The sequence below is a fragment of the Clarias gariepinus genome, chromosome 24 (genome assembly GCF_024256425.1).
Source record: "Clarias gariepinus isolate MV-2021 ecotype Netherlands chromosome 24, CGAR_prim_01v2, whole genome shotgun sequence".
NCBI lineage: Eukaryota > Metazoa > Chordata > Actinopteri > Siluriformes > Clariidae > Clarias > Clarias gariepinus.
In genome coordinates, this window is record NC_071123.1 from 5,728,385 (window position 1) to 5,745,556 (window position 17,172).

The following is a 17,172-nucleotide window of genomic DNA, read 5'->3' on the forward strand; positions in this document are numbered from 1 at the left end:
CAAATGCCCCAATTCAAGATTACAAATGCAGAAGTTTCCAGTTGACTAGCCTGGAACAGAAGAGCGTAAACTCTCAGACGGTCCTTCCACTCATTGTCCCACACGGCGCATGAACACACACAGACCAGACTGCCTTTTTGGCAGGAGCTACTCAAGGGGGCCTCTGTGCATCTCTTATTTGAACGCTGTAATGTAGTAGCACATGCGCCCCCTCCAAACACACACACACACACTTTCTGCCAAAGGTAGTTACCCCGTGCATCAGCCCCATCCTGCTGGCTTTGTTCTCCCTCAGCTGTTCCGGCCTGGTGCCCGTATTGTGCTGCTGTGCTCATTACTAGCAAAGCAATGGCCCACGCCACCTCGCTAATAGGACAGAAGAACTAGATGGAGGGAGGGGGAATGGCAGGAACAAGGAGAAATGCTGTTAAAAAAGACAGAGCTGCACAATATGTTGTTTGTTAATCCGGTTTAAGACTGTGTGATTTCGGGTGGAGTTCAGAATTAGTACTAGTCAGACTTTATGATATGTTTCCAATAAAATCTTGGTTGAATTCTAGTACAGACCGTGTGATAAGGTGCAATATAGTTAATGGCAGATTATATTATAAAGATTCTCAAATGCTGCATATGTCATCACCATTGCATATATCAATAGCTAACCTGTGGGTTTTACATAATGCTTAATCATATAACGATAAGCCTGTCATGTTATGCATTCAAATTGGAGATTGCTGATTTTATGCACAGTTATTCTATTATGGCATTTTTTTTACCTCCTGTAGCTAAATCAGAATCGAAATCATACCTTGTAAAGTTGGCATCAGATATCATGGTTTCTTTAGAATTATATAGTCTTATATTTTTGTGTGTGCCTTCCATCCTTTTAGAGATTTTAGGTAGAATGGAAAAATCTATTTTGGTCATATGTCGATCTATTTGTTTTATTATACAGTAAATTATGGTATTTTATTGCAGCATATTGCATTGTAACTACAATGTTTCAGGAACTTAATCAGATAGGTGGTAGGTGGTAAAAAAAAAAAATAAATAAATAAAAGACTTTAAAAGTACTTTTTGTTCATGCTCGAAGTATCGTTTTGAGCACTGAGCTAATGGTGTGTAAGTAATAATAATAATAATAATAATACATTTTATTAATAATGCACTTTATATTTGAAACAATTCTCAAAGTGCTACAAAATTAATTTAGTACAGTATGTTAACTCATTTCCACTCGCTCAAGCTTCAGAAAAGCGCGGGAGTTTTGAGAGACTCGAGCGTGAACAAAGGATGGCTGGAATAAAAAGCCAGTACTGGGGTTTAATGAGCTTAAGAGGGATATCATGCAGCAATTAAACATGGTGTCAATTAAATAGTGCTCCATTTAGCAGATGGAACAATTTAACTCAAAGCCAAGATCCAAACCCAGTGGTGATGGCAAGAACACGACACCGATAAGCCGAATACATTGCCCGCAATTAATACTACGCTGTCTAGTACACTTAATTCATTTCTTGAAAACTCTTGAAAAACATAGTGTTCTCTTGAGAGACCATGAAAAAAAAATAACTTTTGGCAAACTGATGGTCTTTAATAAAAGGGGGTGTTTAATGTATCAGACCTAAAAGCCACCGCTAATTAAATACCTTTTTATTAATTATAATTAACTGAGTCCTGAACTAGGTTCCTGCATAAAAATGAGGTCCTGTAGGGTTGTATTGTAGATAGTAGAAGTCCCACATCTCTATATGCCAGGATTTCAGTCTATAAAAACCTTATATCCATAAGTTATCTTTAACCGCTACTTCTATACCTGCTACTCACAAACCTGCTACAAGTGAACTAGCTTTCTATTTTTCATTTTGTTTCCCTATGTCTATTCACTGACATCTATGTCTTTATTTATATCATGTTCTTTGTAATTTATGTAATCCCGTCAGTGTGTTAAAGCTCTGAAATACTAATCGAAGGGTCAGCGGTTCGAGCCACAGCTTGCCACTGTTGGGCCTTTGAGCAAGGCCCTTAATGGTTAGCAGTGTGGCCTTTCCGTGGATCGCCATGGTCTGGGTTTGATTCCCATCTTGGGTCTGTGTGCATGAAGTTTGCATGTTCTTTCTGTGCTTGGTGGGTTTCCTCTGGGTGCTCCGGTTTCCTCACACAGTCCAAAGACATGCAGATTAGGCTAATTGGTGTTCAAAAATTGCCCGTAGTGTGTTAATGAGCATTATGTTGGTTTGGCACCCCATCCAGGGTGACCCGCCTTGTGCCCTAAGTCTCCTGGAATAGGATCCAGGCCCCATATACAGGATAAAGCAGTATAGATGATGAGTGACTGAGAATTGTTTATAGTGTGGTGTTTTCTAAGAAGGTGTTCATTTAGCATTTTTTGGAGAAACCTCCAAAGCCAAGTTAGCATCGGGCTACAATTATCTACACATTCTTTATTAAACTAAATTCAATGATATCGGTTAAAGAAAAGGAAACAAATCTTTTACTGCAAAGTGCCTAAAGATAGAATTTGGTTGTTTATGTAACATCCTTAGCAGCGACCACTTTTCCCCTCTCATCTGGTCCAGCATTCATCATCACCCGTATTCTAATAACTGGACTGATCATTTGCCATCATCTGTTTCTGTCTCTCACTGGTTTATGCCTTAAGTTAGATGTTTTATTTTATGCTTGAATGATTCTTAGGTCACTATGTGACTTAACAAACAAAAAGAAATCTTCTGAAACGGGTAAGGTACAGAGACTGGACTGAAAAAAGTCCTTCAGAAAGTGAATGTGTATTGACTATCAATTATAACTTGTAAACTGATAACAGGTTCATGCGCACCCAAGGTTCATCTACGTCTGTGGGGACTAAAGGTCCGTCCCATCTATTTAATGCTGGCCATGATTGTCTATGATAAACTGCCCTTGGGTGTAAATTCTTATGTATATTTTTGTGTGGTTGGTCCCCTGCAATGGCCTAGTGTCTCATCCATGATGTAACCCTCCAACCCCCATCTCCAGTCTTTGTACCTTTTGCCGTTTAAAACAAATTACAAGGTTCCATGAATTTTGATTATGGCGGATGGAATGAAATAGGCCTAATGAATCTTTGGTCATCTACACATGATGAAATTCAGCACATCACAAATTCTACATGGTTTCTTTATGAACATCTCATCACCACAGTACAGTGAATTGATGAATAAGAAAGTAAAATCTACTAGCCAGTAGTAGTGCAGGAGACAGGGTTTCTCATAAAAACTGGTGGGCTGCTACTGCTGCTGTGTGCAGGTGGGACACTCACACCGCCGAACCACAGCCTAACTAAAGCCGCATGCATCATAATGAGGAGCAAAGGAGGTATAATTGCAAATAAAAGTAGGCGATGCAGAAACTAATTAAACAGATGTGTGGATTTTTTCGGGATCATTGGTTTGATCCTTTTTATGTGTTAAGTTGCTGACTTGCAAAAGAACCTAAAAACTCAATATGCTTAAAAAAAACTGGATAGTTATTAAAATGAAGTTGATGATGATGATGATGATGATAGCAATGATGATGACAACCACAAATTATCTCATTAATCAATTAATAATTTTTATAAAATTATTCACAAAGGAAGTGCTACGATGATTACAAAAGTTTATGCCATATAACAGTTTCCCCCATTCATTAAACCCCACCACAAAAGCCAGAATTTGGGTTGTCATGCTTTATTTCATTAAAAATAATTCTGTAGAAATTGATTAATCATATCTTTCACAGTACAATAAAAAGCAATAGTTTAATCACAGATCTTAGCAAAACCATTTGACAACAAATGTAGTACATATGGGAGGGAGAAAATAAAACGTTTTCTTACAACTTCTCTTACAATGTACTAATTCATCCCCATAAAATCCACTCCTAATTATTTGTAGCATAAAAGTTTTTGTTTTTTTTAATAAGGGTTTTTTTATTTTCTACATTATTTACACATTTTCCCACTGAAACGACCAGCAGGCAGTTTGTAATGGTATTTAAATTGACAACTGATTTTGTTGTTTGTTGCTGTTGCTGAAAATGATGATCAAGTTGTTTGTTGGAAAAAATAAAAAAAATAAATGCATGGAACTTGAAACCACTGCAAATGCTGCAATCCTAAAAGGCTTATAAGACCAGGGAAATGAAGAGAAAGAGGAACAAACAGAAGAATAGCAGAGCATGAGGAAGAAAAAAAAGCTGGGTGTCTGGATTTGTTCTTCATGCACCACAGGTCATGAACGCAGTTAAGGTCTGAAAGCAAACTGCAGTAAGATCTTTGGCTGTTGCGCCATGCATTTTGGTTCAAAAACCTGGGGCAAGACATGATGGCTGTTTAAATAGACGGTTAAACTTGTGCGTTTGGTCAGTGAAGTGAATAAATAATCAACCAAAGTCTCAGGCAACAAAACATTTTGTCCATGCTGGCCTGTTTCTCATGTCCTTCAAAACCTTTTTGCTCCAGTTACTGAAGAGAAGATGAAAGTTCCGCTTTCTGTTTTTTTTTTCCTTTTTTGTCTGGATTTGTCCAGAAGTTGTACAGTTTGCCTGTTAAATAGTGGATCATAATTATATGCCATGTCCATTGGGTACTCAGAAGGGTACTCTAGGTGGGATGGAAAGTTCCTTTAATAGGCCTGGACTAGAACATTTGTGGAAGATATGTGAAGTTAGATGTGTATCGCTCCTTTCTCAATATTTGATCCTTTGCTGCTAAAGATGATCGTACGCAGTGGTGGTGGGTGGAGCCGTACGAGATGCGGAGCTGTAGTAATATGGTGAACCTGCACGGAAAACCAGAGATGATATAGGTAAATAATTTCACAGAATAAAATAAATAAATAAATAAATAAATAAACTTTAATTCATTGAATGCATAATAATTCTATAAATAAAATCTATGGATAAAAAGACCCCTAAAGCTCCATGACATTTTATTAACATTTAAGCTAAAAACCAAAACAAAACAGCAAAAAAGTGTTTCTTTTTTCTTTAATGTTCTATATGTATGTGTGATATAATGATATTGTTTACCAAACAAATGATATGTTTACATTTTTCTTCATTTAGAACTAATTTGTTCTTGTTAAACATTGTAATTAAAATAATATTCATGTCTTTGATCGCATCAATATTAAAGTCATTAAATGTTGCAGGGTTTTTTTTTAATCTTGGATGGAATAAAAAATTAAATATATCTAATTTTTATATGTTTGGTATTAAATATCTTAATTTTTTTGGTAAATCAAACTCAATTGTACAGCCACTGAATAGCAGTTTTGTAAAAAAAAAATAAAATCTAAATCTCTACGATTTAAACCAGGAACAAAATGACACAGCGCCTTGGAGACATGAGGATCATGAAATCTTAAGCGACCCAGAGAGGACTTCGCCCTCTTCTGGGTGACACTGAAAAGTACGATTAGAATTAAATTACGCATTTACAAATGTCTTCTTTGAAAATCATGCACCATAAAAGTATTTTTTATTTCGAGCAGATTGTCTTAGGTATAAATAGAACAATGGATTGCTATGACATTTGTCTTCTAAAATACGAAAGACTTTTAATTCATGGTCATGAAATCCAAGTCACAGAAAGTGTAGCATTAAAGAATGTTCTCATTTGATCATTCGTTGTAATTATAACTGTAAAACATCATCAGGTTCAAAGTCTTGTGACTGTCCTTTAAATGTCCTCTAAAAAGGCTGGAGAGAATGAAACTACCATTTTGCCACAGTCTTAGGTATGTGTGTAAGTTTGTGTGTATATGTGTGTGTATGTGTATGTGTGTGTGTGTATGTGTGTGTGGGTGGGTGGCCGTGAGAGAGATCCATTGGATGGCATGTGACTGAAACTATGTGAGAGCTGCATGACACAGAGGTCTCCTTTACTTTGTGTACAGGTCATCAGTAATTTTCCAAACGTCCTTAGAGAATAAATTATGGCTTCACCCTGGCATGGGTGCTACAGAAGTCCACTGCCATACTGTAAATAACTAATGATGATGGTTTTCAGAAAATGCGAAATGCTAAAAATAAAATCAGAAAGTACACAGTGCATGTACCTAGTAAGCTGGAGTTGGTGAATCTCCACGCGTCGCTGTAAGATGTGTATGGCGAGTGTGTGTAAGTCTGGCCCGAGTACTCTGCACCTGTAAAAGACAGAAAGTTTATTAGCACACTTAAAACACACATGCATGCACATCATGTCTGCAAGCCAGTGTTACACCTGCTGTAACAGATCATATACTTCACATTATAATATAATATAATATAAGTGACATAGTAAAACAAAGATAAGTTTAATTTGGTAAGTTTGATAACTTACCAAAATAATATCAAATATTTCAGGATGTATAAGTGTCTTCAAAAAGCCTTGTGTAGCCCTTTCCACTAAATTTTAGTGAAATTTACATTTAATATTGCTACATTTTGTGGATTAACCTTAAAAATAACTTTCCCATAATGTTTTGTCTAACGGAATATCTTATAAGTAACAGAACAGAAAGAACAGTTCCATAAAGCAAGCAATATCTAAACTTGTACATTAGAAGAATGTTATTTTATGAACTTTTAAAGAACGTTATAATAATGTTCTGTAGTTTATGTATTAAATTGCTAAATAAGTTGAGAACTGTCTTCGAATGAATTGGCACAGACATAAAATTTATAACATAATTTTTTTTTTTTTTTACAATTCCACAACATGGCCACACAATTTGAGTTTTATGAACAGTTACACAAATATTTTCTTTTATTTTATTTTCCATTTCTTTTTTATCTAAATGGAAATATTGTGTATTATATCATATATAAATAAGTAAAATAACAGCAATAAAATGAAATAAATGGTCAGACCATTAAGAACATTAATGTTCTGTGTAACATTTTTGGGGGGTAGACAATGTCTAAGTAAGTAAAAAACTGTGTTAAATAAAAAATAATAATTTTACACAATAATAATTATTAATCTAGTGTAAATAATTTTTTTATTATTGTAAAAAATGTAAATATATTTGGGACAAATCACATTTCATGCCTTCCTGCTTAAGACAGGGTGTGAGAAATGAACAATAACATGCTTTAACGTTAGCTGTACCTCATAATCAATGTGCGAAAATGGCAAATACTCTTCTTGATTAAAAGCAGATTAAATGCAAATTTTTTTCTTTTTTTGTTACACCAAACCTACAAATTTGAAAAATTAATTTCAATTCAAGTGATGAAAGTAACCAGTTCTAGTTTAAACACTCAGATGGGGACTCGAGTAGCACTTTAACTTAAGTGAAAAAGACATTTCAGATTTATTTCTGCTTGCAAACGAATTTGCCTGATTTATCAAATCTTGTCGTTTAATTTGAAGGGATCATCTACTACATGGCTGCTTTTGCACTCTCTCTCGCCTGTGAGGTTTCCCTGGCACTTACGGATGCCTGTTTATACTTCTTCCTCCTTAGCACATTATTCACTCGGCGGTTAAGAGCGCCATGTAAACCATTAATCCCGCTACCAGGTGGAAGGCTGGGAGGGTAAAAATCCCTCCGCTCACTGGTGCGTACACCTTGCCTCCTCCGGCGTCCTTTCCTAAGTGTCACCCCTACCCACCCACCCACCCCCTCTGACTTCACCAACCCTGCCACCACCACCACTCTGCCATCTTGGCTTCCTTCCTTCCCCTGTTGTTCCTCTTTAAGCCCTTCACGCTCTCTCTCTCTCTCTCTTTCTCTCTCTGTTTCTTTTTTTTCTTCTTTTCTTTAAACATTCCAATATCTAATTGGTAATTATGTCAGCTGGATTGATTCCCCCATGCTTAGCTTCTCAAACTCCTCCCCCACCACCACTATGAGGCTCGGGGAGTAATTGTGTATGAACGCTTCCTCTCAGCAAGCCCACCAGAAAAAATAATAAATCAGACCCTCTCATTTCGCGCTTCGGAGAACAGACTTCAAATAAAAAAACAGAGTGGCTCCCTAGACCACACCACACCACACCATGCCGCACCACAACACACCTAACACCGCAGCAAATGCACCAGAAACCCTTTTTTTCTGTCCTTTCCATTAACAGATATGTACATGTACATGCGTACACATGCTGGATGTTTTTTGCACTTTTTTTTTACGGAACAATAAGACCTCCATAGGTGCCACCCATTGCTATTTCACTTTTCCCTTTGTGTGGCCTCAGAGTTCCCATGGCAGTGTGTGGGCTGGGTGGCGTGGAGGGCGGTGGAGGTTACGGGCATCATGGTCCGCCCTCTGGCGCGAACCAGTTCACCAAAGGGAACAGGGTACTCATTAACCTACCTCTCCTTCCTGTTAAGCATTCTTGCTCACTCTTTCCTTATCTCTATCTTTCTTTAAATCTCTTTCCACTAAACCACATTATCTCCTAATAATTTTCTTTTTTTCTTTTTATTTTTTTTTGGATAAATACACAAATCTATGTTTAATATTTGCCTTAAAATCCAGATCCAGGACGACCATTTGTTCCAACTGATGGAAGACAAAGTGTGTGTTTTATTACAGTAACGGTACTGTACCTGCTACCATTCCTGTGATAGCCGAGGTCGAGTAACCTGTCTGTCCGGCTGATGGGATGTGTGGAGGATATCCGGGGAGCGTTGAACTCACCATGTCTCGCCCTGTGTGTAAAGAATAAAATGCTTTTATTAGCAATTTTTCCTGTGTTAAGTTGTTTTGGCATGATAAAGATAGATTATGTTCTAAAAAAAAAATGCTGATGGGGCTACAGTGTCTACTGTACACTTACATTAGTGTGAAGTAAGTCAAAGTAAGATGTGACAATGCATACTAAAAAAATCAACAAACAAGTATGTGCTTTGGCACATTAGTTGCTGTTAAAAAAAAATGTTTCTTGCATCAAGCACATCAAATGGTCATTACAAAATACACAGAATGGTGTGATGATGTAAACCTGGGGCTGATTTCTTTCTAGCCCAGGCTGTAGATTTATGCAGCTCATCAATGACATGTGATTAAACTAAAGACAAACTCCCCTAGACTTGATCTCCATTTGTGATTATATTTTTCGGACACATCCTTAACACATCGTGTTCAGTAAGAAGGCAGACTTACATTTCAGTACAGTTATGGCTGTAACAACATAATAGCTAGATAGTTGGAGGGAAGTGGTGTCTAAAAATGTTTCTTTTACCTGTGATGAGAGACTGGCTGCTGAACTGGCTGTACACTGGTGCATGATGGGGAAATGAGTTGAAGGGATGAGAGAAATGCATGGAGCTGCTGCCGCCGTTACCCACAGACACTGGCGACGGGGCAGAAATGGCGCCCATTTCCAAGAACGCAGAGTTGCCTATAATGTTGGGCGAGGGACTCGAACTAGCACCGTCCGGTGACATTTCCTGTTTCAGGCAGATGGGAAGGGGCTGTAGGGCATCTGAGGTGGAGCCGTGCATGTGATGGAGAGGCGGGAGAATGAAATAATGGTGTTAACTTAAAAAGAAAGTGAAGTGGCGATGGGTTTTCCAAGCAGCAAACACAATTGTGATTCAAGCACATGAAATAATGGAGAGCTTTGACTGGCACATGATGTGATATGCAAACCAGTGCACCTGCTTTTATGGGTCATCGTAATTAGCTAATTTTATTTCATAATGCATGAATGAGCATGAGAGGGTAAAGCCACCCACTTAGCACAGTGACCGGCTTATTCATGCATAAGATTATTATGACAGGTATTGTGTTGAGAAGTAATTGGGTCAGTTTTAGAGTGGGTTTTTTATCTAGCCAATCATCACCTGTCACAACCGCATAGCCCTGGTGTGCTGCTAGGTTTCGGCCAATGGCTGCGCTGGATGTTGCGAGGCTGGCTTTGCCTTCCTCTAAACTTCCATTCAGGAGAGACAGGGGATAAAGTGACTGGAAGGCAGAAAAACAGGCAGAAAATATTAACATTTATTTTTTTCATCTATTTCTTCATGCCCAATCATAATGGTAAATGTAGACATTTTTTTATTTGAACAGATTTCATATATATATAAATATATATCATATATATAACACTGTACAGTTAAAGCCATCTTCTATGTCTCTCTGTATGTACCTGCTCAGTCTTGCCAGTTGTGGTGGAACCGAACGTGTCGCTGGTGTAGTGGTGCCGCTCAAAGCCACAGTCCAGGTGCTGTGGTGAGAAATGTTCAGGTCTCAGCTGCTTCCTGGGTCCACCACCGCTGCCCTGAGAGTCCACGCTGTGCCGACAGCTCTCCTGGTCACCTGGGAGAACAGACACACCATCAGATAAGCAAATGAGTCAATGAGTAACTGTTTGTTGTCACTGGAGTTGGTTGGTGATGGTTACAGTACGTTGGTTTGTATTATTACCTTTGACATACTGGACAGAAAAAAGTGAGGGTGGGGTTGGTTTCTATAAATAACAATGTCATTAAAGATGGACGACAGTTATTTTTATTTCACATTAATAAATGCAACTACAGTCCCCAAACTGCAGCTTTGCTAGAGACTGGGGTGGTTCCGAACTTATTTCAAAGTACACAATTAAATGTCAGGGCTCACAGTTAAATAAAGTCATGTAACTGAAAAGTGTTTGCCTTATTATTGCAAGATCATGAGTTTGAATCTGAATGATGCCATAGTAATTCATAAGAGTTTAGAAAGCAAAACTGTTCATCCAGATTGGGTTGGGTTGCATTTTAAAACATAAATCTTCATGTATTTCTAAGGAAGCACATACAAGTATTTTTCTGGTTGGTAGTTGTTGTATGTTGACAGGGGAAAGCTGGCTAGCGGGTTGGGAATTAGTAACTTATTCGGAGAGGAAAAAAATTGAAAAAGCTGAAAAAAAGAAAAGGCATATTTTTTAGCGTTTTGACCGTCAATAATGACAAAGCATAATAATAATAGTAATAATAATAATAATTATAATAATTTTTATTATATAGCTGGAGCTATATATTCAGGGCAGTTTGGGGGGCACTAGGTGAGGTACAGCCTGGGGGAGGAGGGGGTTGCCAATTCATCACAGGGCACAAGCATGTGCACACTCACACTATAGGAAATTTGAAAAAGGCATTTATCCTAATCTGTATTGTATTTGGACTGTGGGAGGAACCCGGAGCACAGAGAGAACATGCAAACTCCATGCTTACAGACCCAAAGGTGGAACACCCAAAGGTGGTATATTAATTATATTTACCTACTATGACTTTAAATGCACTTTGATTGCCAGCTGATACTTTAGCTAAAGCGTTGTAATTTTTTTAAAATACATCATCTATTATTGCTGACATAAACTTTAGTTGCTTCCATGATTCTTCTTCATATAGTACATATATGTTTATATATGATGTACGTTTTTCCTTTTTTTTCTTGAGAGGCAACAGTTAACTATTATCCAAAGTGGACTGTGTAGTGCGAGCTTACTGTCGTCATGACTCCTCTTGCCTTCTGAGCTGGCCTGTGGAATACCCAGAAGGCCATTAATGGAGTAGGTGGAACCCAGAGAGTCTGACTGAGGCGACTCGGGAGGGGTGACCGCGGAACTTGGAACTGAGAAGATAGAAACCAAGCATGAATAAATATGAAAGGCTGGAAATGATTAACAAAGTAAAAGCTTGGGAGATCTTAAGCGCAGTGTCTGACTGTGGAATTAATGGCACCTACTTAGTGTGTGACCTGGGCTGAGGTTCTTGCTGTCCAAGGACACATTAAATGGCTGTTGCACCTTGGTCCGGATGATCCTGAAAAATATTGGAACCAATAGTTTTAAATGTGTTAATATTAGAAGATACCATAGCCAAACATATGTGCATTTGCTCTCTTTTGTGTTACCTGTTTATGGAACTGACGCTGGGCACTGTGTCGTTGTCACACACTCCCTCAGCCAGGAGCCTGTCTCGGATTTCCCAGGCGAACATGGTGGGATTCTGCCGCTTGTACTCTGCTATCTTGTCCACCACTTTTGGGGTAGCAACCTTTGGCTTTGAGCCACCAATCACTCCAGGTTTTATGCTTCCTGTCTCATAGTATCTGAGATGGGCAAAGTCAGTTAAATTGTACATGTAATAATAAGACATTTGTGTTCAACCTTATGAACTTTAACACATTTCTATTAATGTTAATAAATGAGTAAATGTATGGTATGTGTAGTGCCACATTGTTTACACCTACAACAGACTTATTAATATTCTACTAGGCATGTGGGTGTCCCAGGACTTTTCATAGGGGCAAATGGCACTTTTTAGGACCTTTTTTTAATGCTTAGTTTATATCATATAATTATTTAATTTCACCTTTAAGAATACATTTGACCAAAGATTATTGATTGAAATCTATGGGATTTCATGGGTTATTGCTAAAAATTTCTCAAATACACTCTAATCTAAAAATTTGTAAATTTGCTCACCTGCCCAGAATCTTGCTGACGCAGCCATGGCTGACCCGCAGCTGACGGGAGATGTCGCAGGGCCGAACACCCTGGTGAGCCATGTCCACAATGCGCTGCCGGATGACCTCCGGGAGCGGGCGTCCATTTACAAACATGCCGCCTAGTTGATTAAGACCCCCATGCCCTGGGGGAGAGAGGGGGATGAATATACATAAATGTCATGGTACCTGTACTGGACCTGATTGCACTTTAGCAGGCACTGATCAGTTGGCATGAAAGTACACCTGGTATGTGGCATGAGCACAGACTTGAGAGATTTATCACGCAAATGATGACAAATTAATCAGCAAATGGGCTGGAGAGCCATTTGTGCAGACAATAAATATGTTAATTTATTTAAATTCTTTAAAAGGACCCTGATATATATATATATATATATATATATAATTTATTTTTTTGTTTTGTGGACAGAAATTAAATAAAAAAAATGTTTTTTTTTGACTTACAAAGGCTTAGAAATAGCCTAGAATAAACCAAATTATTTGAAACATAGACGGAATATGTTTCACATTAATCAGCGAAAATAATTAAACATATAATATTTAAAAGATTAAGCTCCCATTAAAATGAGTGTGTATGTTACAAAAAAAAAACGCCTATGAAGACTATGACACAGACAGGGTTACCAAGGACATTTTTAAGCAGTACTTTAAGGGAAAAAATAAATCATTTGAGTTAATTATAGGGCCTATGTCTAAACAATATGAACTCTGTTACAACTTGAAGCATAGAAATGTGTACACTAACAAAAATATATGAAATGTGATGAAAGATTGTATGAGTTATTGGTTGGAGGTTTTCTCACGACTTGATTTGGGTGAAATTGACGTATTCGCTTTTATTACTTCGTTTTTAATACGTCGTATTGGGCATATGCGGAAGCGGAACTTTCCCCCTTAAAAGCTAACAACCTATTATTAGGCCTATTAGTATTGTTGTTGTTATTATTACTATTATTATTACTAATATTATTATTATACAATATTAATAATAATGACAAATAAATTAATAACTATTATTATTGTTATATAAAACTAATTTGATTAGATTTGTAAAAAAAACAACAACTTTGTACATAAATGAAATTCATATGTATCAATTCTTATATAGAAATTCTCATATATAATACGAATGCATTTCCTATTTTCTTTATGTACAAAGGGTTTTTCTTAAACTAATAAAATATATTAATTAAAGGTTTTTTGGTCTAATCCCAAAATATATTTAAATATACTTCCATAAATGCTCACACACACTCAAAAAACTTTGTCTATTATAAGACTAATGTTAGATTTTAAATCGAGAAATCATATACAGAAAAAGCAGCCCTTCACTGGTGAGCATCAGTAACTCGCTTAGAATTTCGTTGCTTTTAATTTCGCCTATTCAGTACCTTGTGTCTCCTTTTAGCTCCTTTCCCCCCCAGCTTTCATTTCCACATCAAACGGCACCATTAACGCTGCTAGCCGAGTGTGTAAAACTCCTCGCCAAGCTTCAGCAAGCGGCAGGATATTAAAGCGGAGCCTCCCCAAGGGACCACCGAGCGCGCTCTTACACACACACACACACACACACACCAGCAGCAGCATGGCTTGGAAGCTGTCTCATCATTAATTTCACAGATTATAAAAAAAAAAAAATCTTTGTTATTATAGATATATATTAATTAGAATATGAGCGGTGGGAATAAATATGCGGTGCGAATCGACTTGTAGTATGACAATGAGTATGCCAATGTGAACCATTATGGGACTACTTTTTATTTAATAAGAATAATCTGAATTATATCTTATATTAATATATTACTGTATATTAACGCTGCTGCTAAAATTTGGTGAATTTGATATGATTCATAAATATTTAAGCTTGTTAGTGTATTTATGAAAACAAAGCTTTAATACACAATCAATCCAGCTAATAAACGATACAGCTAATAGCATACAATCAATGCAATTGTCTCCAATATTAATTTGGGAAAGGGAAAAAACGTAGGATGTTTTAGCATGAAAAAAAAAAAAACACACACACAAAGCAAAACGTTCAAAAATGCCATTTCAGAGGAAAAGCAATCTTGATCACAAAGAGAGCTGGTAGTGACAAAAACACATCGTATCAGGCTCGAAATAAAATGACAGAATTAAATGTCATAATAGACTAATTCCCTTTGGGATTGATGAAGTACTCTTTCTATAATTTAACCTTAGATTACAGGACTACCTAATACAAAATGTTCGTTTTAACCAGGATGAATTGGCTTGTTATTTAGTTAACAATAAAATAAATAATTCAATCAGTCAAAGTTTCAAAGGGCTTTTTCAATTTATTATATAAATACAAATTTAACTTTTTCAGGCTGTTCGGGCAAAATGCTTTAAAATACTTGAGTTACTTCATTTAATATTATCTCTTACTTTAGCTGCATTTTTTGTTTTTGTGTCAGGAGTTAATGCTAAATATTATAGGCCTGAAATGTGATAGTTTTCACGCACACAATGGGGCTAAAGTTTTAATCCTTAAAATTATGCGCGCTGATCTTTTTTTTTACTTAAAAACTATCAAATTAAATAATTAAATCTAAACTCGTAACGAAAGCAGCATATACAAAAACCATAGATTTGTTTTAATGAAATAAAGCATTCATAGAAAAAAATAAGTTGTCTATATAAAGGCCTTTTTGAAGAATTTAGTGTTTAAACAGGGTTTTCAAAATATTATTACTTTTTTATATATATATATTTTTTTGTAAAATTCATTACAAAATGATTTGAAATATGTCAGTTTTTACGCAATTTCTTTAGCGGTTGTATGAATTATTTGTTTTTTGCGTAGAAATGCTTTACATTGGGACAAATAAGTACATTTTAATGTGTCGTAGAATATCTGGATTGTATGTTATTATTTATAGCGAATTAAGCTAGCTATTTATGCAGACATGGCAGTTAGTATTGTGCACATCTTACATATCTTAGACATTATAGACAACACAGTAAATATTTGAAATAATTAGGTTAATCCTTAGACCTTATTGATTATAGCCTATTTTAAAGCCTGTTTTAGACCTTAAAATTTATGCTATAAATTTTTAACTGCACAGAATAGAGATGTAATTCGTATTGTTTACCTCTGCCGGTTGGGTTGGACATTGCTCAGTGCTGTGGGCCGCTTTAGTCCTGGGGTAAAAGTCGTAGTGTCACTTTAATTTGGTTGCTTTTAGTCCATATGGGGCCTCGCCTGGTGTGGAAACTCTCCTTTAAACGCTCTGCAAAAGGACATAGTGGTCAACATTGATTGTCTAGTTAAAAGATGTCTTATTGCTGAGTGTCTTAATCTGTTTTTAATGCCATGCCGCATTTTATAGGCTTGGATGCCTATTTGTTTATTATCCTTGTTTCAGCAGTGTTTAGAGCACAGGTTGTCGAGTTTGAATTAAAGCCCGTTATTACCTACGCGACTGCGTTATTATGGGCACTAGTTTTAATTGAGATTACTTAGATAAAGTTTTGCAATTATTTTTGTTTTTACATTACGTATGACTATAGCCTATGCGACCTCGAATAATCGATTTGATCAGTCGATTAGTCATTGAAACGAAAGCCGGAGTCAGAAAGTCGCGGGGGAAAAAAATCAAGTAAATGAATAAATAAGCATAAGCAAATGTAGTTACCTTCTGCGTCAGACTTGTGTGTAATGTTCCAGGGCAAACGCGGCGCGTTCGGAACAATTCTCGGATTATTTCCTCAAACGAGTTAGAAAAAAGTGCCTGAGCTTTTCGAAATAAGAGCACAGATGTGCAGGAGCAGCTGTCAGGCGTGTGTGTGTATATGTACGTGTGTGTATTTGTGGTTTTATCCCGCCGTCTCTCACAGCACCAGCATGATGACGCGATCCGGTCCTTCTATTGGATGATGGATGTGGATGGGCGGTCCGTTTGAGAAAGGGGCGTTGTCTCGGGTAGAGATCTGTGGCCAGGCGATTGATTCGGTAACACGAGCTCGCGCAGTGACCGAACGGATACGTCAACGTGTGCGGAAATATTTGTCAGTGATCCGGGCTGTTTGCGTTCAGCCTGTCTTTGATTAGATTTCAGAGAAGATGTGACACGACTCCCGGGGCTGTGTGAACGCCGCCTCATTTAGACCTACGGCGTGCATTTTTACACACAATTTAGTCCTTGATTTGCAGCGATGTGTCATTACTCCAAATAGGCTCTATCCTGAACTATACACACCTTCTACTTCTAACAAACTACCTGCATTAATGTTTTGCATGAGTTCTCTATTTTAATCATAGATTAATATATTTCAAATTTTTAACGCTAATAATAAAAACAAGAGATTAATTTACACTCCCAGAGAAGATAAAGCACCTTTCCTTGTGTTTTGCATTTTTAATATTGCACACAAATGACTTATGGTGCATACATATAGGCAGGAGCTTGCATGGCTTTTAAACCAATTCTTTAAAGGCGCACCAAAAGAGCATGCACTTGATGGTGCAATAAAAGGTACAGATTATTACTTTTTATCCTATTTTTTTAAGCTATGTAAAAAATGCGCACAAGACAAGATACCTTATTACGTCACTCAAAATATTTCAATATGCACTCAAAAAACAAAAACAAAAAAAACCCAGCACCATTCCTTGTCAAAAGGGGTAGAACAAATATATTTGGTTCTATTAACAAGTATATTTTGTAAGGTATAGTGT

At 36.9% G+C, this 17,172-nt stretch overlaps 1 protein-coding gene across 4 annotated transcripts; it reads right to left on the reverse strand.

The window, feature by feature from the left end:
• Window positions 1-3,733: 3,733 nt before the first annotated feature.
• Window positions 3,734-16,261, reverse strand: pax8 (paired box 8). 4 transcript variants are annotated; one of them, XM_053485456.1, is made up of 12 exons: window positions 16,130-16,261; window positions 15,587-15,724; window positions 12,424-12,565; window positions 11,850-12,047; window positions 11,682-11,758; window positions 11,442-11,567; window positions 10,105-10,274; window positions 9,800-9,920; window positions 9,196-9,438; window positions 8,561-8,662; window positions 6,084-6,170; window positions 3,734-4,802 (listed from the first exon to the last, which is right to left on the reverse strand). In XM_053485456.1, exons 2-12 carry the CDS (start codon window positions 15,606-15,608, stop codon window positions 4,732-4,734), a joined length of 1,359 nt encoding a protein of 452 aa, XP_053341431.1. In that variant the 5' UTR covers window positions 15,609-15,724; window positions 16,130-16,261; the 3' UTR covers window positions 3,734-4,731. The 4 variants fall into 4 exon arrangements, with proteins under 4 accessions (XP_053341431.1, XP_053341430.1, XP_053341433.1 ...); XM_053485455.1 differs by having other exon boundaries at window positions 12,424-12,589; XM_053485458.1 differs by lacking the exon at window positions 15,587-15,724 and having other exon boundaries at window positions 12,424-12,589.
• Between the last annotated feature and the right edge of the window lie 911 nt (window positions 16,262-17,172).

Bases quoted from the DNA above. Each gene is read 5' to 3' on its own strand.
- pax8 (XM_053485455.1), bottom strand. From the start codon at position 15,608: ATGTCCAACCCAACCGGCAGAG. The intron at 12,590-15,586 runs GTAAACAATACG...TCTCTCCCCCAG, and splicing joins GTCCAACCCAACCGGCAGAG to GGCATGGGGGTCTTAATCAA. The intron at 9,439-9,799 runs GTGATGATTGGC...GCTCCACCTCAG, and splicing joins GGGCTATGCGGTTGTGACAG to ATGCCCTACAGCCCCTTCCC.